The sequence below is a fragment of the Mangifera indica genome, chromosome 3 (assembly GCF_011075055.1).
Source record: "Mangifera indica cultivar Alphonso chromosome 3, CATAS_Mindica_2.1, whole genome shotgun sequence".
Classification (NCBI taxonomy): domain Eukaryota; kingdom Viridiplantae; phylum Streptophyta; class Magnoliopsida; order Sapindales; family Anacardiaceae; genus Mangifera; species Mangifera indica.
Window position 1 is genome coordinate 3,716,188 of NC_058139.1, and position 20,531 is coordinate 3,736,718.

The 20,531-nt window shown below is 34.7% G+C and overlaps 4 protein-coding genes across 5 annotated transcripts; 3 read left to right on the forward strand and 1 right to left on the reverse strand.

Annotated features, from left to right (window-relative positions):
* Positions 1-733: 733 nt before the first annotated feature.
* On the forward strand, positions 734-4,918 carry LOC123212089 (argininosuccinate synthase, chloroplastic). The gene is made up of 10 exons (XM_044631130.1): positions 734-923; positions 1,128-1,177; positions 1,320-1,401; positions 1,821-1,959; positions 2,454-2,502; positions 2,650-2,832; positions 3,094-3,168; positions 3,254-3,439; positions 4,055-4,143; positions 4,234-4,918. The coding sequence occupies exons 1-10, from the start codon at positions 854-856 to the stop codon at positions 4,784-4,786; spliced, it is 1,476 nt and encodes a 491-aa protein (XP_044487065.1). The 5' UTR covers positions 734-853; the 3' UTR covers positions 4,787-4,918.
* A 202-nt stretch (positions 4,919-5,120) lies between these two features.
* Positions 5,121-9,167, reverse strand: LOC123212088 (probable inactive leucine-rich repeat receptor-like protein kinase At3g03770). 2 transcript variants are annotated; one of them, XM_044631128.1, is made up of 8 exons: positions 8,676-9,167; positions 6,851-8,253; positions 6,604-6,737; positions 6,255-6,498; positions 5,913-6,124; positions 5,794-5,819; positions 5,586-5,697; positions 5,121-5,470 (listed from the first exon to the last, which is right to left on the reverse strand). In XM_044631128.1, exons 2-8 carry the CDS (start codon positions 8,202-8,204, stop codon positions 5,261-5,263), a joined length of 2,292 nt encoding a protein of 763 aa, XP_044487063.1. In that variant the 5' UTR covers positions 8,205-8,253; positions 8,676-9,167; the 3' UTR covers positions 5,121-5,260. The 2 variants fall into 2 exon arrangements, with proteins under 2 accessions (XP_044487063.1, XP_044487064.1); XM_044631129.1 differs by lacking the exon at positions 8,676-9,167 and adding an exon at positions 8,347-8,642.
* Positions 9,168-13,169: 4,002 nt separating this feature from the next.
* LOC123212091 (nucleolar protein 56-like) lies at positions 13,170-16,570 on the forward strand. Its single transcript, XM_044631132.1, has 8 exons — positions 13,170-13,480; positions 13,990-14,204; positions 14,306-14,463; positions 14,701-14,888; positions 14,969-15,221; positions 15,465-15,613; positions 15,747-15,881; positions 16,000-16,570. The coding sequence occupies exons 1-8, from the start codon at positions 13,276-13,278 to the stop codon at positions 16,335-16,337; spliced, it is 1,641 nt and encodes a 546-aa protein (XP_044487067.1). The 5' UTR covers positions 13,170-13,275; the 3' UTR covers positions 16,338-16,570.
* Positions 16,571-17,340: 770 nt separating this feature from the next.
* On the forward strand, positions 17,341-20,045 carry LOC123210510 (adenylate kinase 4-like). Its single transcript, XM_044628908.1, has 6 exons — positions 17,341-17,576; positions 18,002-18,147; positions 18,238-18,357; positions 18,496-18,663; positions 19,183-19,272; positions 19,725-20,045. The coding sequence occupies exons 1-6, from the start codon at positions 17,462-17,464 to the stop codon at positions 19,821-19,823; spliced, it is 738 nt and encodes a 245-aa protein (XP_044484843.1). The 5' UTR covers positions 17,341-17,461; the 3' UTR covers positions 19,824-20,045.
* The last annotated feature ends 486 nt before the right edge of the window (positions 20,046-20,531 follow it).

A 20,531-nucleotide genomic window follows, 5' to 3' on the forward strand; every position in this document is an offset into this window, starting at 1 on the left:
TAGATAGATTTTATAATTAACTTATTCTTCTGTGTCTATATCTTTGTTTAACTTAATTAAAAAAGAGCAAAGCTTTGCGTACTTAATTTTGGCCACTCAATTAAGAATTTATACCAATTAGGAATTTTGACTTCTCATATTAATGAAAAATATTCAATACCTAAATATTCTCCCAACATATTCACGTGGAGCGGCTCCATTCACCAACCAACAAAAATGCGCACTCCGGCCTTTTAAAAATATTGTAATAACCTATGAACCCAAACATTATAAAAACTAACAATTTAACCCTGAAGCTAGTCTTTTTTATCAATCATCTCTGGTCATTCATAATTTTTATAATAATACAAAAAAAAAATTAGTAGAGCTGTAGTTTTTTGATTGGCGAACTCATTGGATTATTGGAATAAAGAGGTGCAATTGCCCTTGCTTATCATCAATTATAAGTAAGAAGATAATGTTTTTTTATTTGTATTGTGTATGATTTGTTTGGACAAATTTTGTGGTAGATTTATTAAACTTTGAATATAATTTTAATATTGAATGATTAAATTAATTATTTATCATTTCAATTAATTTATTCTGATAAATAGTTGGTATATGTTGACATCCCTAATACTCTAAGTTTGGGGTGAATTGCGATTACATCATAATATTTAAATTATTTCGTTATTCTGTATAACCTTTGGGTATTATTAGAGAGAGAATTAAACAAGGGGTATGTGTCCAGTTTCTGTACACCCTTGAAGAACTAATGCCCTCTTTAGAACCTAAAACCCTGAATTTGAACTGCTGGCTGTTGGCGTGCGATCTTCCCGTAACAACACAGTAGAGGCTGTGGCTCTATCCAGAAATGGCTCAATTGAAGGCTGTGTCGCCGCCATGTTCATCAATCCATCTTGCTCATCTCGGCCCAAAGACTGGTTGTTTCCCTTTATTTATAAATTTATTCCTGTATTTGCTTCATTCTTTGTTTACAAATCTTTAGACGCGTGTGGGATCTTTTTTATTTTGACAAAAAAAATTAGGTTGCTTCATTGTATTTTATATTATTTTGTTTAACTGGAAAGTACAGCTGTCTTTTGTGATTTTGATTCCTTCTAATGATTTATCTTTTTTACAAGCAGGGTCTTTGTTTTATAATAATAACGTATCTTGCCTAAGAAAGCTGCAACAGGTATTCATACTGGGATTTTTTATTGTTTGTATTTTTCTTCACTGTTGTTGGATAGTATTATTCGTTCTAGGAAATTGATTTATGCTTCTACTTGATTTTATGTTTGTGCATTAATGGGATGTTTTTGAATTTTGGTTTGCAGTTTGGGTCAGCCGCAAGTGAACTTCATGGTCATGCATTTGTTAGCAATAATTGCAATGTTATGCGAGTATGTAACAAGCAAGGTCTGGTTAAAATTAGAGAATCATCCTTTCATGTACTCATTATTTGAAGATGATTTTGCGGTTTATTCCTTTTTGTTTTATTGTAATGTGGATGTCAATAATTTATTGATTGATCTCCTACTTGGATTAGCAAGACGATAAAGGGTAGCCCTTGTATGCAAAATGGCAGTTAGGAAATGGGAATGGGTTAAATTAGTTAAGTACACTAGATTGATCTTAATGCATTAGTTTTGTAGGCTGTGTTGCTACACTCCTCAAAGCAAACAAGTTTGGGAAAGATGCTACTCCTGGATAGATCATTCATAAGTTAATAGCATGTTTTGACGTAAATGACTGTTGAGCTAATCGGCATTCATTTTCTTTTTTCCCTTTGTGTGTGTGTGTGTGTGTAATTCTGATGGCATGTACTTGACTTGCAGCCATTCAAGCAGTTCTTTCAAGTGATAGAGAAGTGGAAGTTTCCTCAGCTAAAAGTGGAGGCCTTCGCGGCAAGTTGAATAAGGTTGTTTTAGCTTACAGCGGTGGTTTAGACACATCAGTCATTGTCCCATGGCTAAGGTAGACTCCCTGTTTTTTTGTTTCATATTGGTTCTGTTTGTAGAATTAACTACCAATCGTTCAGTGTAGTCTTTACTTAGGAAGGTTAGGATATTGTTATATGAAATTTCAACATGCGAAATTTTGTAAATGTTTGTTAATAAGGAGTAGCGGCAGCAGCATATAGTTTTAAGTATTTGAAAAGCAATCTGCATTGCTATGTGATAAAAGTATACTTGCCTGTTGATCTGTTGCCAGCAGACAATAGTATGTTTGCTTTTGGTGTCATCATATTTTTCTGTAACTCCATAATTGGACACTTATACTTCATGCTGTGTATTCTATTCGCTTTATGTACTCTCAGCACCACTCTCTTTCACCTCATCTTCATGCTCCTCAATGTGTTTCAAAAGATTTTGTTTTAGTATTTTCCGGCTGGGATCTATTCATCTGATCTTTAGTTTGAATCATTTTTGTCCAATCCATATATATTTCTAATGATTTTTCTTTTGTAGGGAAAATTACGGTTGTGAGGTTGTCTGCTTCACTGCTGATGTTGGTCAAGTATGTTGATAGATTGACATATACTTTCTGCATTATTAAACCTATTATATCCCCTTATATCAAATTGACCTTATGTTATTTTTTATTTAGTGAATACCGAATGCTTAGTTTCTTAATGTGCATGCTTACAAATTTATCATTTTATAGGGAATTGGCGAATTGGAAGGTTTAGAACAAAAGGCCAAGGATAGTGGGGCTTGTCAGTTGGTGGTCAAGGATTTGAAGGAGGAATTTGTGAGAGACTACATATTTCCTTGCCTGCGAGCTGGTGCAATTTATGAAAGAAAATACTTGCTGGGAACCTCAATGGCACGTCCTGTTATTGCAAAGGTGATCTCTTGTATGGGGTTCATACTGATTTAGTAGTTTTCCATTCTACGGGTCTGCTCTAAGCCTCAGTTTCCATTGTTGCACATAGAGAAGGAAATTGGTCATTTTCCTTCTTTCTTGATTATTAATCAAATAGAAATTTTGGACGGTTTTTGTTTGATGAAGGGTATCACCGTGTTGAGCTGTTATCTATGGATTTTTATGCTGGTTTTTATCATATATGATAAAGTTGTTGTTAAGATGGTGTACTTATGATGACAGGCCATGGTGGATGTTGCCAAAGAAGTTGGGGCTGATGCTGTCTCTCATGGATGCACTGGGAAAGGAAATGATCAGGCATGTTGCAACTTTTCATCTTAGTAATTAAAAGACATCTTCCGTTTATTTTCTGACTCAATCTTGCCTGTCTAATCATCTTAAGGTCCGCTTTGAGCTTACATTCTTTGCCTTAAATCCTGAGTTGAATGTTGTGGCTCCATGGAGGGAGTGGGATATTCAAGGAAGAGAAGATGCCATTGAATATGCCAAGAAGCATAACGTGCCTGTCCCTGTGACAAAAAAATCCATATACAGCAGAGACCGGAACTTATGGCATTTGAGTCATGAGGTGACTGCCAACAATTTTTTATTCTTTGTAATTGCATTTTATATTTTATTTTATTTGATAATCCTCAGTTACTACTTCGAGCTTTATTATTATTCTGCCAACATTAATTTTGGACATTTTGTAACTTGTACTCATCCTTGCCAGAGTAAGATGGTATGGTGCAGTTATGAGTAAGTAAGAGGCACCCCTTTAGATCTACAGGTGGTATATCTGATAAAGGAATACTAAAAGGCATTTCATGTCAAGTCAGGTGGAATTTTACAATGGCATAGTTAACTTTTTGTTCCCATTATGCAGAGATAGGCTCATCTACCAAATTGTGTTCCCTTCTTTGAAGAGACTGTATATTTACTCGGTTGTACGAACATATGCACTTAAGTTTTTGAATATGCATGGGTCTATCATGGTGGAAAAGAATTGAATGATTTTTCTCTAATTATGGAGCTGGTGATGAATTCCAGTTGTTTCATTAATCCCTGATTTTGCATAGAAATTAATGAATTGATTCATTTTGATGACCAAAGTTTAAGGTTGCAGGGCATTGCTCAAAAACTTTTTTGTTGCTGCCCCACTCACTCTTACCACCTAATGTTGCTGTTTATGTTTGTGACCCAGGGAGACATCTTAGAAGACCCTGCAAATGAGCCAAAAAAAGATATGTACATGATGAGTGTTGATCCAGAAGATGCACCTGACAAACCCGAGTAAGTTTCCATAACATGTTTTCAATCCAAAATACCTAGTTCTTTTATTTAATGAGATAGAATTTACTTCTATGCTCTTACATCTTGTAGATATGTAGAAATTGGGATAGTTAAGGGTCTTCCTGTATCAATCAATGGAAAGAATCTTTCCCCAGCAGCCCTTCTTGCTCAACTCAATGAGATAGGAGGGAAACATGGAATCGGCCGTATTGACATGGTTGAAAACAGGCTTGTTGGTATGAAAAGCCGGGGAGTTTATGAAACTCCTGGTGGCACCATCCTTTTCACTGCTGCACGTGAACTGGAGTCTTTAACACTTGATCGAGAAACTATTCAAATAAAAGATTCCCTAGCCCTCAAGTATGCAGAGCTCGTGTATGCAGGAAGGTGGTTTGACCCACTTCGCGAGTCAATGGATGCATTTATGGAGAAAATCACTGAGACAACCACAGGTTCTGTGACTCTCAAGTTATACAAGGGATCTGTTTCTGTAACTGGTCGGAAGAGCCCAAACACTCTGTACAGGCAAGATATCTCTTCATTCGAAAGTGGACAGATCTATAATCAGGCTGATGCTGCTGGATTTATAAGGCTTTATGGTCTTCCAATGAGGGTTAGGGCAATGCTTGAGAAGGGTATTTGATGAAATAAGTTTTTTTCTTTCCTTGTATTGCTAGATTGAGCCTCTGTTTAAGTTTTGAACTGTATACTTGTTTAGAGATTTATTTATGGTAACTTATGGCTTGGTTGGATATAAGTATTTGAATTTTGTTTATCTTATTGGAGTTGTTCTTTTGTATCTCCTTATGAGCAAGGAGCATACAGATAGATTATGCATTTTAGGAAACGACAAAACAGTATATAAATTAGAGAAAAGAAAATATTAAAATAAATAAAGATTAAACTACCATGTACTTACCGTGTAGATCTTCAGATACTGCAAGTCTGCCACAACACTATTATTCTTTAAAATAGAATTTCCCATCATAAGAAAACTTATTATTAGGTCCCAAATTGAAGCACATTTATGAGTTGTAAATCTCCTTAAAAGTATGCTATCTGGAAAATAAACAAAAAGGTAGCTCCAGAGATATACAACAAATTCTTGTGTACAGCATCAAATTCTGAGTTCATTATCTGCTGTTGCCTGGATTTGAGCTGCATACTGAAGGTTCCAAAGAATGTCTTCAAAAGAGGGACGACTCCATGATTCAGAGAGGCATTTGTTTGTAATTGCGATAACAATTGAGAGTGATTCTTGTGAGGAGGTTGCCATTACTACTGGGTTCACTATCCTCCCTCTGCTATCTTGACTGTTTAGAGATGCCTGTAAAATTCAGTGTCCAGTATTAAACAAGGGGGCAAAGAAGGTTTCACCAAAACTCACTGGCCAATGTTATAAATTATGATAATATAATCTGCTTTAAGTCAGAATTCCATACCAATTCGTCAGTTAGAAATGCTCCTTTTCTAGCAGATACTGAAGGTCCAACAAGAGACTCAAGTATCATGAATCCAAAGCTAAAAACATCATCCTCTAATTTTATCATTTGCCTGCAAAACTTTAATTAGTTAAATGAAAATATCTCTCTCAAATTTTATTTATTTATTTTTGTTCCAGAGGATAAATTATGCTGAGTTTGTTTTTACCTGGATTCATGATCTCTCTGTTTACCCTAGGAACACAGAACAGAAATCATGATCAAATGAGACAAAGATGTTGATTGGGAGGATGGAAAATTGATAGTTAACATGATAAAAGAGCCTACCCCAGTACTGTTAATTTCTTCTGAGACAATAGACAGCCCATAGTCACTCAGCTTTGCAATTCGATGCTCATTTAGCAAGATATTGTGTGTCTTCAATCTGTTGTTGAAGAAACCGGGAATAACTCCAGTATGCAGGAACTGCACAGCCTTCGCTGCACCAATTAGTACTGCCAATCTCTCTGACCAATTGAAAACCTCTCCTGGAGTATTTTCTGCACATATTATGCAGCTGAAATTAGAAACTAATTAAGTGGAAAGGCAGAGTTAATGGTATAACAGACTGCTGCATTGCATCACTTCAGAGTTCAGAGATAATAGATTACTGAATGTTGTAAAAGTTACCTGAGAGATGACTTCGAAAATTCCCATTTGGCACGTATTCGTATATGAGAAAGACTCTATTTATACTGTAATCATCGCGTCCTCCGCCATCAATGCAATGCCCCAAAAGGCAAACCAGGTGCGGATGACGAAGCTTTGCAAGCAAATCTAGCCTGAGTTTAAGATTTCGAATGGAATATTTCTTTGATGGAGGTAGGCACCTTATTGCAACCAGTGTTCCATTTTCTAATTTTCCTTTGTAAAGCTGGAGAATTTGAAGACAAAACAGTGAGTTCAAGAAAAGGGTCTATCTCAATCTAAATTGTGAAGCACTTTATGAAACACAGGATACTAATGTAACTGACATTACCTTACCATATGAACCCTCACCCATAAATGCAGAATTATCAAAGTTATTTGTTGCTTCATTCAACTCCTCTAAGGCAAATGACCGGCACACCGGAAGCCCCTGAGAGCTCAACTTTGCAGCTTCGGAAATATAACCTGTAGAATGAAAAAAGAAAAAGTATAGTCACCATTTACCTTTCCAGTGCAGGTGCAATCTGCGCCTATAAAAATGGAAAAATGGTCTAATCTTTAATTGGTGGTTGACCTACGTGCATTTGTCAGGATATCTGAAGAGAACCCTGCTACTGTGTCTTCTTGAACTGCTTTATGCAGCAAATGATGCTCTGATAGCCCTCGTGGGCAATATCTTCTACACACAGTGAGGAATGCTAAAGCCAGAAGCACCATAGTGATAAGTATACATACAATAATAGCTACCAATATTGCTGCATTTCTGCCTTCAGATTGCTTCCTCTTCATGTGGAGTTCTGTGCAGTATGATTCTGCATGCTGATTAGGTACTTGAGTGGATAAGCAATTTCCACCAAGCTTAACAATTCTTTTACCTGATTCATTGCTTAAACAGGAAGGCACTTCTCCTGTTAATCGATTGTCGGACATATCAACAAAACCAAGCTTGCCTCCACAGTTCAGATGATTTGGAAGTGACCCACTTAGCATGTTTGATGCCAAATTCAAGTAACTGATGTTTGGCAATGAGAACAGTAGACCCGGAGGCATTCCTTTTAGTAGATTGGACGACAAGTCTAGGTGTTGTATTTGGTTTAGCTTGCTATATTGCTTTGGAATCTCACCTGAGAAGGAGTTGTTACTGAGAAAGGCCATGACCAATCCTCTTGGCAACGCAGGTAGATCAGAATCTAATTTGTTTTCACTCAAGTCCAGCACATTTAGGCTGCTTAGGCCACTGAGATCCGGTAATCTTCCAGAAATTTCATTCACAGATAAAACAAGATCAGTGAGGGTGGTGATATACCTTATTGAAGATGGAAATGGACCCTTCAAACTGTTGTTTCTCAAGCTTAGAAATGTCAGATTAGAGAGAGAATCAAACCAATTGGGGATTGTATCATTAAAGAAATTGTCATCCAACTTAAGAGTTTGAAGCTTCACCATTGCAGAGATCTTAGGAGGAACGGAACCAAAGAGATAATTGGAACTCAAGTCCAAGAATTCAAGTGAAAACAGTCGATGAATTTTGTCCGGAAGTGGACCCCAAATTCCCAAAGACACCAAACTAAGAACTCTCAAGCTTGTCAATCTTGCCAGAGTAGTGACAAAAGAATCCATAGAAAAGTTCTCTGATAAAGTTAGATTTGCAATTGCAAAACCTTCAAAATTACTAACCTTAGCAGGAGTGTGGCCCATGATTTTGAGCTCAGTCACAACATTGTCTTGGCATGAGATGTTCACTTGTGAAGAAGAATTTATGTAACAAAAATCGGTGCCATGATCTTTCCATATCTCTAGTTGCTTAGGGTACTCCAAATGCTTCCTTAGCTGTAGAAGCACTTGTTTCTGTGAGGATTGTAGTTGATAGGAACCCAGAATCATCAAACTCCATGCAAGACTTAACGGCAATAACAAGTTAAAATACCCCATGGAAAAGCTTTAACTACTTTCTGCAGTTCCTTTATGAGCAGTTATGATTCTGAAACAACAAACAATTCATTAGCCAAACATCTAGAGAAGAGTCTTCAAAAAAACAGAGAAGTAATGCATATAATGTTAGCAAGAACTTCACCTCTGAAGCTAATTAAGTGAACTTCTGTCAGTGTTAACTTTCTGAAGTTAGACGAAACATACTATTCAAAAACTGAGAGAGTAAGAATAGAAACTTTTAATAATAGGTGATCCGGGAATCATGTTTCACAGAATATGTTGAATGATTCAGTGACATTTGCAAGACATGAATGAGAAAAAGGAACCAGCGAACAAAAAATTTAGTGTATTGTTTCTCCTTTTTATTAAAATGCGAAGGAAAGAACTTCAGCCATTGAATAAAGCCCAGAAGCGCAAATTAAAAACACAATCTTTTTAGCTGGAAATCTTAGGCGTTGCTAGGTGGGATACCTGGACTAAATGCATTTAGTGTCTCCGCATGGTATTTTCCTTGAACACAGCGAGCTCCTTCCAAAATAAATGGAGTGAACTGTTACCTTCAACATCCAGTCATTAGTAGACTGAGTAGTCAAGAGCTGCTTGAATCTGTTTACTTTTGCTCCAGTATATTTTACCCCGTTTTTTCCATTAACTTACTTCAGCCTGTCTTTTCTAATTCTACATCATATGACATTTTTCTAAAAGCTGGATTCCTCTTTCTTCATGCTTGCATCATCAAATTTGAGACTTTTTGGTAAGTATCAAATTTGAGACTTGCCCATCACTTAATTCATAACATTCAAGCGAAAAAGAGTAATACAGAGCATAAAGATTTAAAAATAACTTTTCTTGTATGGGAAATGTCAGAATTTTCTTTTTCTACAACCAAGTCATTACTTTAAGCTGAACTTTGGTTGATGTTTGGGGAATTGTGGTTTGGCGGCAGCAAGAAGACAGGCTGTAAATGGGCAATTTGCAATGTGCCCATCCATTTCATTTCCTTCAGCTTGACGGTACATTGAATATTTAATTGCTCATATTTTATCATTATAATGTTTTCAATCCATCGTACTCTGAGTCTGAGGCCCACCCCCAATCTTGTTTCAATGAGATAACGAGTTACAGTTACACTGTGGCCAGCTCTGGAATCTCCACCCATTCAATATTTGTTTAGCAAACATACTGGAAAGCATACAAAAACATTTTTTTTTTCTTTTTAACTTCTTTATTAAAAAAAAAAAAAACCCGTATGATTCTGTAAAGCTTTCATTTTCTGGTACGTGATTCCAGCTTTGAAGATCCCACATCATTATGAAGGGCAGGCTACGAGAATCTTTTGAATTACGAGCTGCAATGAGTGGCCTCTGTGACTAATCCAAAAGAATCTTGACTGATTTAATACGTCATCTATTAATAGTTAAAACAGGAAACATAATCTCTTGTCTCATGTGAAATCATGAATCCGAGGCAGTTTTGAGTATGGGACAGAGGTTAGGTTAATAATAATGAAGAGCATTTAAAAATAAGATGAATTCAATAAAGAAGAACACTGAGGAGGAAGGTGGGTCTGAGATTTCAACGACAACCCAATATTATGATGGGCCAAGTGATCCATGGTTTTGCCTTCAGTGGCATGGCACGTCTTTATCAGGTGATTCAATCAACAGAGACATGATGACTTGAGAAGCACAAGAAGAGGAAATTATTTTCCCACCCAAGGTTTGGGGAAATTATTCCTGCCCCTTTTGAATTCAAAAACTACAACAATGCCACCCGAAGCTCAGCTCCACCAAAAAAAATAATGATAAAATGGCATAAATGTTGTTCCCCTTCCCATTTTATATAAAATAAAATTTTTTTAAAAATTGTTGTCTAATTATCAAATCACATTGAGAAAGGAGCAATTTGCTTAATGTATTTTCATGATCTACCAACTAAAATCACATTTTTCTAAGGCAATTTAAGAATGTTTATATCTAAAATGATATAATTTATTTATAATTATTAATTTTTTAAAATCAAATCGATTATTTTAGTGATTTATGGTTCAGTCAACCAATTTCAATCCAAACCACTATAATTAAATAAATAATCATAAAATTGAATTAATATTTTTATAATATTTTATAATTATTATATAAATTAATATAGGTTTTATCTATTAAATATTCTTAAATTTGTCGTTATATTTAAATATATTTATTTTTACTAATAATATAATATACAACATTAAAGTAAAAATTATTCACATAAATTTAATTTGATTTATAATTCATTATTGACTTCAAATTTTAATAGCATAAATTCTTCTACTTTTTGAACAAAGTATTAAAAAAAAAAACTATAAACCGAATTTTTTGTATTACTCACACAAGAAATTTATATAAATCATACAAAATTCATTTTTACCAAATTATTTAACTAAATTAATACAAAATTATACTTAATACCTAACCTATCTTCTATTTATAAAAAAAAAAAATAAAGTTATTGTCTTTAAACATTGAGATTTGAAGTTTTATAGAGACATGTGAGATATTTTTGACTTTTAAAATAAATCTAATTTTAGAGTAATATTGGACTTTAACTTTTTAACTTTTTAATTTGAAAATTTAATATTAAAATATTAGTGCATGTAATAGAAATGAAAACTTACAAATTGGGTTAGTGGTTTTTTTTTTTTTAAATTCGGGTCAATTGGTTTTAGCTAATTTTAACTAAATTGTTGATAGTCAATGTTTAAAAACAAATCAGATCAGACCAAAGATCAATTTTTGATTAAATCAATTGGTCGGATCTAATTTTAAAAGCACTGATAATCACACAAATTGATGCACAATCTAATAACCAAATCTAAAGCGTAATTTTAGTCTCTCTATCACATTTGAAATCATACCAAAAAAGTATGATTAGTCTATATCTAGTAGTTTGACAACTTGATTGAAGTGATCCATCAAGATTAAACATTTTTTATGTGATCTTGGTTGTTTGATCCTATCAGATCGTAGGCAACTCTTTTAGGGTAAAATAGTAATTTAAAAAATAAATAATTAGAGTTAATATGATAATTTAGTTTTATAATATAGTGTGAGGACACTTTTTATGTTACCTGAGTTAAACTTTGAGTGATAATTTGTAAATTTTGATTTTAATGGGTGGGAAATGGTTTCCCCAAACCTTTGGGATGGAAAAAATAATCTACTAAAACATAAATTTAAAGGTACGAAATTCAACACTGGAAAATGTTGTCAAAGGAGAAATCACAGGGGACCCAATCCTAATGGGCCTCATGTCTGCATAATTGCACCTCTCAATCAAGATAAGGTGTTGAATTATTCTTTATTTTAAGAGTTTGCTCTTGGCACATTTGAGTTGATTTGTTGGAGTCCAAATCCAATCACCAAAAAAGCTCATTAATATACTTTTATGAAGGAACCCAAGTTTAAACTAAGAGAAAATAACTGAAAATTTAAGTGGGAATTCATCTAGTGTTGAAGGAAATGAACCAGAACATCCTCAAAAATTGAACAAAATCCACGAAGTTTCAGAAACAAGCCTTAATCAAACAACAAAACCATGTTTCATCCATAAACAGATCCATTATGTTATACATGTGTATGATGCAGATCAGGGTGAAAATTCCTGGATGTCTTTGGAAGTCATTTCTTTCCAGCAGGTGAACCTTGTGAAAGAAAGACAAAACAAACCAGGCCTAATACCCTCCTCCATTGCCAACATATTTTGCCTTGATGTGCGTCAGCAACTTCAGGAATTCATCTTGTGATATTTTGTCACCAAGTCTTTTTAGTCCTTCTCAAGACCATTGTTTTTGTATCAATTTCAGAACCTTAGGGTGTTTATGGAGCATTCTTGGAGGGTTAGTCCCAGTAAAGCCCCCAAAAACTCCAGATATTATCAGAATCAGCCAAAAGCAACAATGGAATGGACCCTCTGCAATAAAGTTGTTGATATGAATCTGAGCCAAGCCCTAACTTCTCAGTAAGTTGAAGACTGGTTCAGGCTTGTAGGTGGTGTCATCTCACTTATAAGCTAGAATGGATGATTCTAAACGGGCTTCTCAGCAAGTCCAACACATCATAGTTATATTGTTTCGTTTCCAAAACCAGGGGAGTTACGAATGGTTGCAAACAAGGAGTTTTGCTCGTATTGAGTTGGGCACAATTCAAGTCTTATATTCGAGTTCAATGTTATTTCGTTTAGTGATCTTATAAGCTTGCAATTTAACTAATATAATATTAATGAAACTATAAATGCTTAAAATTTTGCATCAAAACTTTTAAAATCTTATTATTTAATTTTGAATACGAATATAATTGATAAACACATAAACTATAAAATTTATTAGTAATTTTTTGAATTGAGTTTGAGTTCTCATTTTTATGCTTGAGCTTGAGCCAATAACATTCAAACTCGTTGAGTTCGAATTTAAGCCTTAGATAAACTCTATTGAATCAAACAATACTTGGCTTGTTCACACCCCCTGGAACTATGTTTACATTTCCAAAATCCATGGGTGTTTACAAAAAAAAGTCAAATTATCAGGGTTTTACTAAAAATTATAAAGGGGAAACATACATGAATTGCTTCTCTTCATTATTTTATCAAGGGTATTGAAGTTAATTCACATGATTTTAATGACTATTTTTTCATAAAATACTAAAATTGAGATAAAAAATTATTTATCTCTTGATTTTATTTTAATAAAATTAAAACAAATATTTTGACAAAAATACAATGGGTCGCAGTCGCAGCACTTATGGTAAACCCAGTAACACCCTAGAAAGCCCATACTCCTGAGCTAAGTCTGGATTTGGATCGGACGCGTCCATCCAAAGCCGCTATATTGATTGATTTATTTGTTAAACCCTAATGGGCTAAGTCTGGATTTGGATCGGGTCATCCCGTCCATCCAAAGCCACTATATTAATACGCACATTTTTGTTAAACCCTAGTTTTTCTTCATTTTTCACTGTCTCAACTCTGAACTCTCAACTCTCTCGGACAGATTTTCACAGAGAGATCCTTGGTGTATCTGTTTTGAGCCTCTTCAATGGCTCGGTATTTGTTGTACGAGACAGCTTCAGGCTATTCATTGTTTTTGGCTCATGGTCTCGATGAAATCGGCCAAAACACAGAGGCGGTTCGGAGCTCCATTACCGATATGAACAGGTTCGGTAAGGTCGTTCAGCTCACGGCTTTCCAGCCTTTTGCTTCCGCTCTTGATGCTCTGAATCAGTGTAACTCTGTTTCTGAAGGTATGCTTCAATCCTTTGAGTTTTTAAGTTATATATATGATAAACTGAATGTCTTTTTCATTTGGGTTTAAGCTAGTGTGAATGGCCGTTCCATTTGTGCGACTCGAATGTGTGGCATGCCTTTTTATTTCTCTGTTTGTCCGCTGATAAAACTATGAGGAAAATAAACGTATGAGTTTTACGGGTTTTATATTTCTTGTTATGTATGCTTCCTGACTACCTTATTGTTATGTATTAGAAAAAAATATATACATGATTTTTGCTTTGTTAATCTGTTTTGCAGTTGCTTCTAATTTTACTTATTTTGTGCTTCTTGTGTTACTCAAAACTGGCATTTATGAATTGGTGCTTCTTCTGTATAATATGAAATTGGTACTTATGAATTATAAGTATGACAAGAACTGAATCATTTTGTTTTTGCTGACATAAAAAAAAACTTGACTAACTGAAAAATTTAGCTCGTTATTCAGGGGTTGGTTTAGTTTTACATTTACTGGTTTGGTTCGTAGGGCTTATGACTGATGAGTTGAGGAACTTTTTGGAGCTTAATCTTCCAAAAGTCAAGGAAGGAAAGAAGCCGAAATTTAGTCTAGGTGTATCAGAGCCCAAGATTGGGTCACATATATTTGAAGTGACAAAGATTCCTTGTCAAAGCAATGAGCTTGTTCTTGAACTTCTTCGTGGTGTGCGGCTGCATTTTGATAGGTTCATTAAAGAGTTAAAGGTTTGTAATTTTCCTTTGGACATTTTTTTCTTTTTAAATTTTCATAGCAAGTAAGATGGTCATGTAATAAAGTCTTTCTTTCAATATCCCAACTTTTGTAGCCTGGTGACCTAGAAAAAGCTCAGCTTGGTTTGGGGCACAGTTACAGTAGGGCAAAGGTGAAGTTCAATGTCAACCGAGTGGACAATATGGTTATTCAAGCCATTTTCCTTCTCGATACTCTTGACAAGGACATCAATTCCTTCTCCATGAGAGTCAGGTTAGTTATGGCTGTCCATACATGAATAAGCCTTTTATTTTGATGCCATGCACTTCTCAGAGTGCGTTTAACTGACCATTTACTGCAGAAAGGAATGATGGAATTATTTCTTGCAACTGATTAATGTCATGTGGTCTCTTGTGTTAAAGATTGTGGAGGTCATTCACTGTATGAAACCAGATTTTAGTTTCAATCTTCTTGCTGACAACCTGTTCTCTCTTTTTTAACTTCTTGCAGAGAATGGTACTCATGGCATTTCCCTGAACTAGTCAAAATTGTCAATGACAATTATCTCTATGCCAAGGTTGTAAAACTTATAGAGGACAAGTCAAAGTTGTCTGATGATATTATTCCACCTTTAATAGACATACTTGGAGATGAAGATAAGGCCAAAGAGATTGTGGAAGCTGGAAAAGCATCAATGGGTAAAATTCTTGTTGCGTAATAAACTTATCTTGGACCATTATCACTTGTAACTTTTTTTTTTTTTTAAACTTTTTTGCAGGGCAGGATTTATCTGCTGTTGACTTGATTAATGTCCAGATGTTTGCTCAGAAGGTAATGAACCTTTCTGAGTACAGGAAGAAGCTATATGAGTATCTGGTTACTAAAATGAATGACATTGCACCAAATTTGGCCTCGTTGATTGGTGAAGTTGTTGGGGCTCGGTTGATTTCCCATGCTGGTAGTCTCACAAATCTAGCTAAGTGCCCATCATCCACCCTACAGATCCTTGGTGCTGAGAAAGCTCTCTTCAGGTGTTTTACCTTATGAATTGAGTTCCTTCTGAATTTTATGTAGTTGTTGTGATTGTAAGGTTTAAATGTACTCATTTTCATCTACTGGTTTTAAATTAATAGAGCCTAATTCCTGAATTTGGAAGCTATTATTGTATGATGTTATTTTGACAGCAGATCGTATTATTCCTATTGTAAAAGCGACCTTTACTTCTTGGTTTTTAGTTCTCATGCCAATACTTAATTTTTACTTCTTGTCTTCAGGGCATTAAAAACTCGAGGAAACACACCAAAGTATGGTTTGATTTTTCACTCATCTTTCATTGGTCGAGCATCTGCAAGGAACAAGGGTCGAATGGCTCGTTATTTGGCAAACAAATGTTCCATTGCATCTCGCATTGACTGTTTTGCTGGTAATATTTGAAGTTCTGATGAAGTATTGTATGGCTAATATCTTTTTATGTAGTATATACATTCCTTTTAGAACAATTTTGTGCGGAGTTATTTTCCTTTTCAATTAACTTGTATGGTCATCTTGTATTGCAGAAAGCAACACTACTGTTTTTGGTGAGAAACTTCGGGAGCAAGTTGAAGAGCGACTAGACTTTTACGACAAGGGAGTTGCACCTCGTAAAAACATCGATGTGATGAAAGCTGCAATTGAAAGCACTCAAAATAATGGTGTGCAAATACTTAAAACTGATTTTTAGCATGTTTGCACTGTAGAATAATTCTGTTTAATATTATGGTATTCATTTTTCTATTTTTTACATGATTATAATTTCATTCTCTGGCTTAGATATGGAAACAGAAGAAGCTTCAGCTAAGAAAAGCAAGAAAAAGAAGTCAAAATCTGCTGATGCAGAGGATGGTGAACCTATGACAGTGGATAATGCAGATGCTTCTGAGGAAGCTAAATCAGAGAAGAAGAAGAAAAAGAAGGAGAAGCGAAAACTAGATGAGGAGACTCAGCCGGAGGATAAATCAAATGGTGTTATTGGGCATGATGCTCATGAAGATGGAGCAGCCAAGAAGAAGAAAAAGAAGAAGTCCAAGGATGAAGGAGACGATGTGCAGTCTGCTGGTGAGGCTAAAAAGAAAAAGAAGAAGAAATCTAAAGTTGAAGATGAAGAGTAAAATTTGATGAGTGTTGATAACTTCTGTACTGCTGCCAGTTTACAAGAGTTTTGGATGTCTACAAGATGTTACTTGTAGAAGTCCTGTAGGGATTCTAGTAGATATGGTTCTATGCTTTCCAATTACTCTGGCTAAATGTTTAACTTCCTTCCAAAGTTTATGTTTTGTTTCTACAATCTATCTATCGTTTTGTGGTAGCTAAAATTTAATACAATTATTGGGCAGTTAATTAACGTTCTCTCAATGCGATGCATGCATGGTACGTTGAAATGTTGTTTTACATTGTCTTTGTATTTAATAAAACTAAGTATATAAATAATAATATATTATTATACGATTGAATAATTTTAAATTAAAGATAAAAATAATATCAAATTAGTGTTTCAATCAAAATGTGTCGAGAATCACTGTTGATTATACCTACCATGGAAACAACTTACTCTTGAAATATCGAAGAGAAATATTAGACTGTCTCACCAAACTCATATTTCTTGCTTCGATTTCAGTTTGCAACAACTACTCATCCACCTAACTTGATTTTCTCACTTACCCAAATTTAATTTATTAAATAATAGTGTTATATGTGTAATTTTTGTATACAAATATTAATATATAATTAAATAATTAATAATTAAAAATAAAATAATATTTAATTATATAATAATACATAATTATTTATATATAAAAATTATACTCAGAATTTTATTATTTATTTAAATATGATCAACTCTTAGCTACTTTCTAAATTTTAGATTGTATATTCAGAAAATTTAAAGTCACCAATCACTTCTGAAAATATATATTTCAATTATGGAAAATTGTTTGTAAATAATTGAAGGGATACTCGTAAAATCAGAGATTTGTCTTTTAATAGAACAATATTTCGTCAACTTCCAATACCTACCACAAAAATTGATTTAGTCTGAAAATTTTTTGACTGGTTGGAAGGGTATAACAGTCAATTGACAGTACCTGCAAAGACCACACAGCGTGCGTTGAAAAGCGTTGGAAGGTCCGAACTCGAAGTACCTGCCTTTATTTTCTCATTCACATACCCTCTCTCTCTCTTGTTCTCGTCGCATTACTCCTGAGAAAGGAGAACAAAAAACCCTAACCTAACAAGAATGGCGAGTAATTCACCTGCCAACTTGGAAGATGTGCCGTCCGTAGATATCATGACCGAGCTTCTCCGTCGCATGAAGTGCTCCACTAAGCCCGACAAGCGTCTCATTCTCATTGGTAACCTTTTTATTTTATACCATTTACATTTTTCTCTTCAGATCCGATTTTATTTTTGTAATTTTTATGTCGAATTTTCTATTTTTTATTATGTCTGCTACTACCGGACTGGTGCTTTTGTTCGTGCCACAAAAAGTTTTTCGTTTTGTGATAATCATTTATGTAATTGAAATTTGAAATGTTTATGTTGAAGTAGAAATTTTTAGTTCTGAAGGTGTTAGTTTCGATATTTTTTTCATGGTTTTGGTGCAACTAGTTAACATGATTTTTATTCATGTTTAAGTTAATTTGAATTAATTTTATAGAAAGGTCATATTTTACTCTAAAATGTACGTGCAATATTGCTATCCTGATGATAGGTTGTGTTTCCCAAGCGATATGAATGGTTGTTTGATTGTGATCATTGGAATATGATATGATGGCAGGCCCACCGGGTTCCGGAAAAGGTACTCAATCCCCAATCATAAAGGATGAGTATTGTCTGTGCCACTTGGCTACTGGTGACATGTTAAGAGCTGCTGTTGCCGCTAAAACCCCTCTCGGAATTAAGGCTAAGGAGGCGATGGAGCAGGTCAGAATTATTTTTATGTTGAAAATGTTGTGTCATCTTTCTGGTTATTGTTGTTAGTTGCTGATGGGGTCTTTTGTAATGATTTACCAGGGACAACTTGTTTCTGATGACTTGGTGGTTGGCATTATAGATGAAGCAGTTAAGAAACCCTCATGTCAGAAAGGTTTCATTCTTGATGGGTTTCCAAGAACTGTTGCTCAGGCGCAGAAGGTGTCACTTCCTTTGAATGTCTTGATTACGTTTGTGCATGCTTTTTGTTTGTGAGTGTGTGTTAATCTTCAGATAATTGAGTCTATCCAGTTTAGTATATGAGCTTCTAACTGTGCTATTGTTTACTTTAATCTACAGCTTGATGAGATGCTTGAGAAGCAGGGAGTTAAAATTGATAAGGTGCTCAATTTTGCAATTGATGATGCCATCTTGGAGGAGAGGATTACTGGTCGCTGGATCCACCCTTCTAGTGGTAGGAGCTATCACTCCAAATTTGCACCTCCAAAGGTTCCTGGTGTCGATGATGTAAGTCAATATGAATCATTTTCTTTATATTCCTTTTACATTCATAAAAAATTACTCATATAGCTAATATACTTGGCATTTGTGGAGAATACTGGAAAAGTAGCAAGCAGGATTTTTAAGTTTAAATGAGGGTTCCAGGTCTAGATACCCAAGTATCTATTTGTTGTAAGTGTAGCTTTGTTGGCGTTGTATTTAGAGACTGTATAGGTTGGCCATTCATGTCCCAGATAACCATACACCAAGAATATAAAGCAAACTCCTTATTGAAAAATGGCAAACAGTTTTGTATGGGCAAGAGAACTGAAAAACTTGCAGTCTTGCACTGCAATAATTGTAATTTATCTACTGACAGATATGTATATCCACTGAAATATATTGAAGATTTTAGAATGAAAGATAATTCGTCTATAAGCTGACATCTGGTTCAAGTGAATGGTTTTTGCACATGCTCTTCCAGTGACCTCTATGAACCTCTTGCAGTTTTCTTTACCAACTCCTATTCATTTTCATTTCATGTAGGTGACTGGTGAACCTTTGATTCAACGTAAAGATGATACTGCTGCTGTTCTCATGTCAAGACTGGAGGCTTTCCACAAGCAAACTGAACCGGTATACTGTCTAATATAGCTTCCACTTGCTTTGATATTCTTTTGCAAAAATTTTTCATATGTTCCTGCTTATAATTTTGTTGGCAGTGAAGTTTAATCTAATCTTATCGATCCTCATTCGCCTGACATATTAATTGGCAATTACTGTGTTATTATTTTAGTCCTCATACATGCTTCTACTACACAATTTTAGTTCATCTTTCTTACCATTGCCGGACAATTGTTTATGCCAAACTTGGTTCTCTTCAGATCATGGGATGTTTGCAGCTGTCCTTCTATGCCCTATTATGCCAACACTCCTACAATTTACTCTGATTCATTTTGATTGTGATTTTATCAAATTGATTATGCCCTTTTTCTGAGATTTAAGTTGTGTCAATTTATGCTTTCTTTGTTGCTGATTATTCGATAGTATTTCTTATTATTTATCTTTGCGTGATGTTGAAAATTCAGGTAATTGACTATTACTCCAAGAAGGGCAATGTGGCAAATCTCCACGCAGAAAAGCCTCCCAAAGATGTTACAGCTGAGGTACAGAAAGTACTTTCCTAGAGAAAGTGAGCCATCTATAAAGCTCAGTTAAGTGGATCCATTGAAGCTATAAGCACATGGATTGTTTGAGAACATTCTTAGTTTTTTGCTCAAATGTACTTTGATATACAGTCGATTTTTTTTACTGGTGTCCATTGCTATTTTAACCGCCAATACTGCGGCTGCCCTTTCTTGAGATAGATTTGCACCCAAATAATAAACATTACGAGTTTTCTCTTTCTATTTTTTCTTCAGTTTTCAGTCTCTGGGTGCTCGATATTATTTTGGTGCACTTTTGCCAAATGGCATAATATTAATGTTCGTGAGGGTGGGAAGTGATTAACGCCTGCCCACCTAGCTGCTTTTTCATCAGTTTCTCCTCAATTGTTTGATTGTAATGTTTTCTAATAATTCTGACTATTTGATTAATCTCAATCTTTGGTCCCCATCTTCGATCTGAATCATCTGAAATAGAGCCATACATTATTACCTCTGTGTGTGTGTGCGTTTGTGTGTATATATATATAAATATATATATATATATAGACTCGTACTGGTTAGATGGATAAATTCAAAATACAGTAATCGAACCTATAATTATTGTATCAAATAAATTAGGATTTTACAATCACCATATAGACTTAGATTTAGATTTTCTCTTTGAAAATTCTAATGTTTTATCAGTTTGATTATCTCTGACCCTAAGGTCAATTTGCAACTACTTACTAG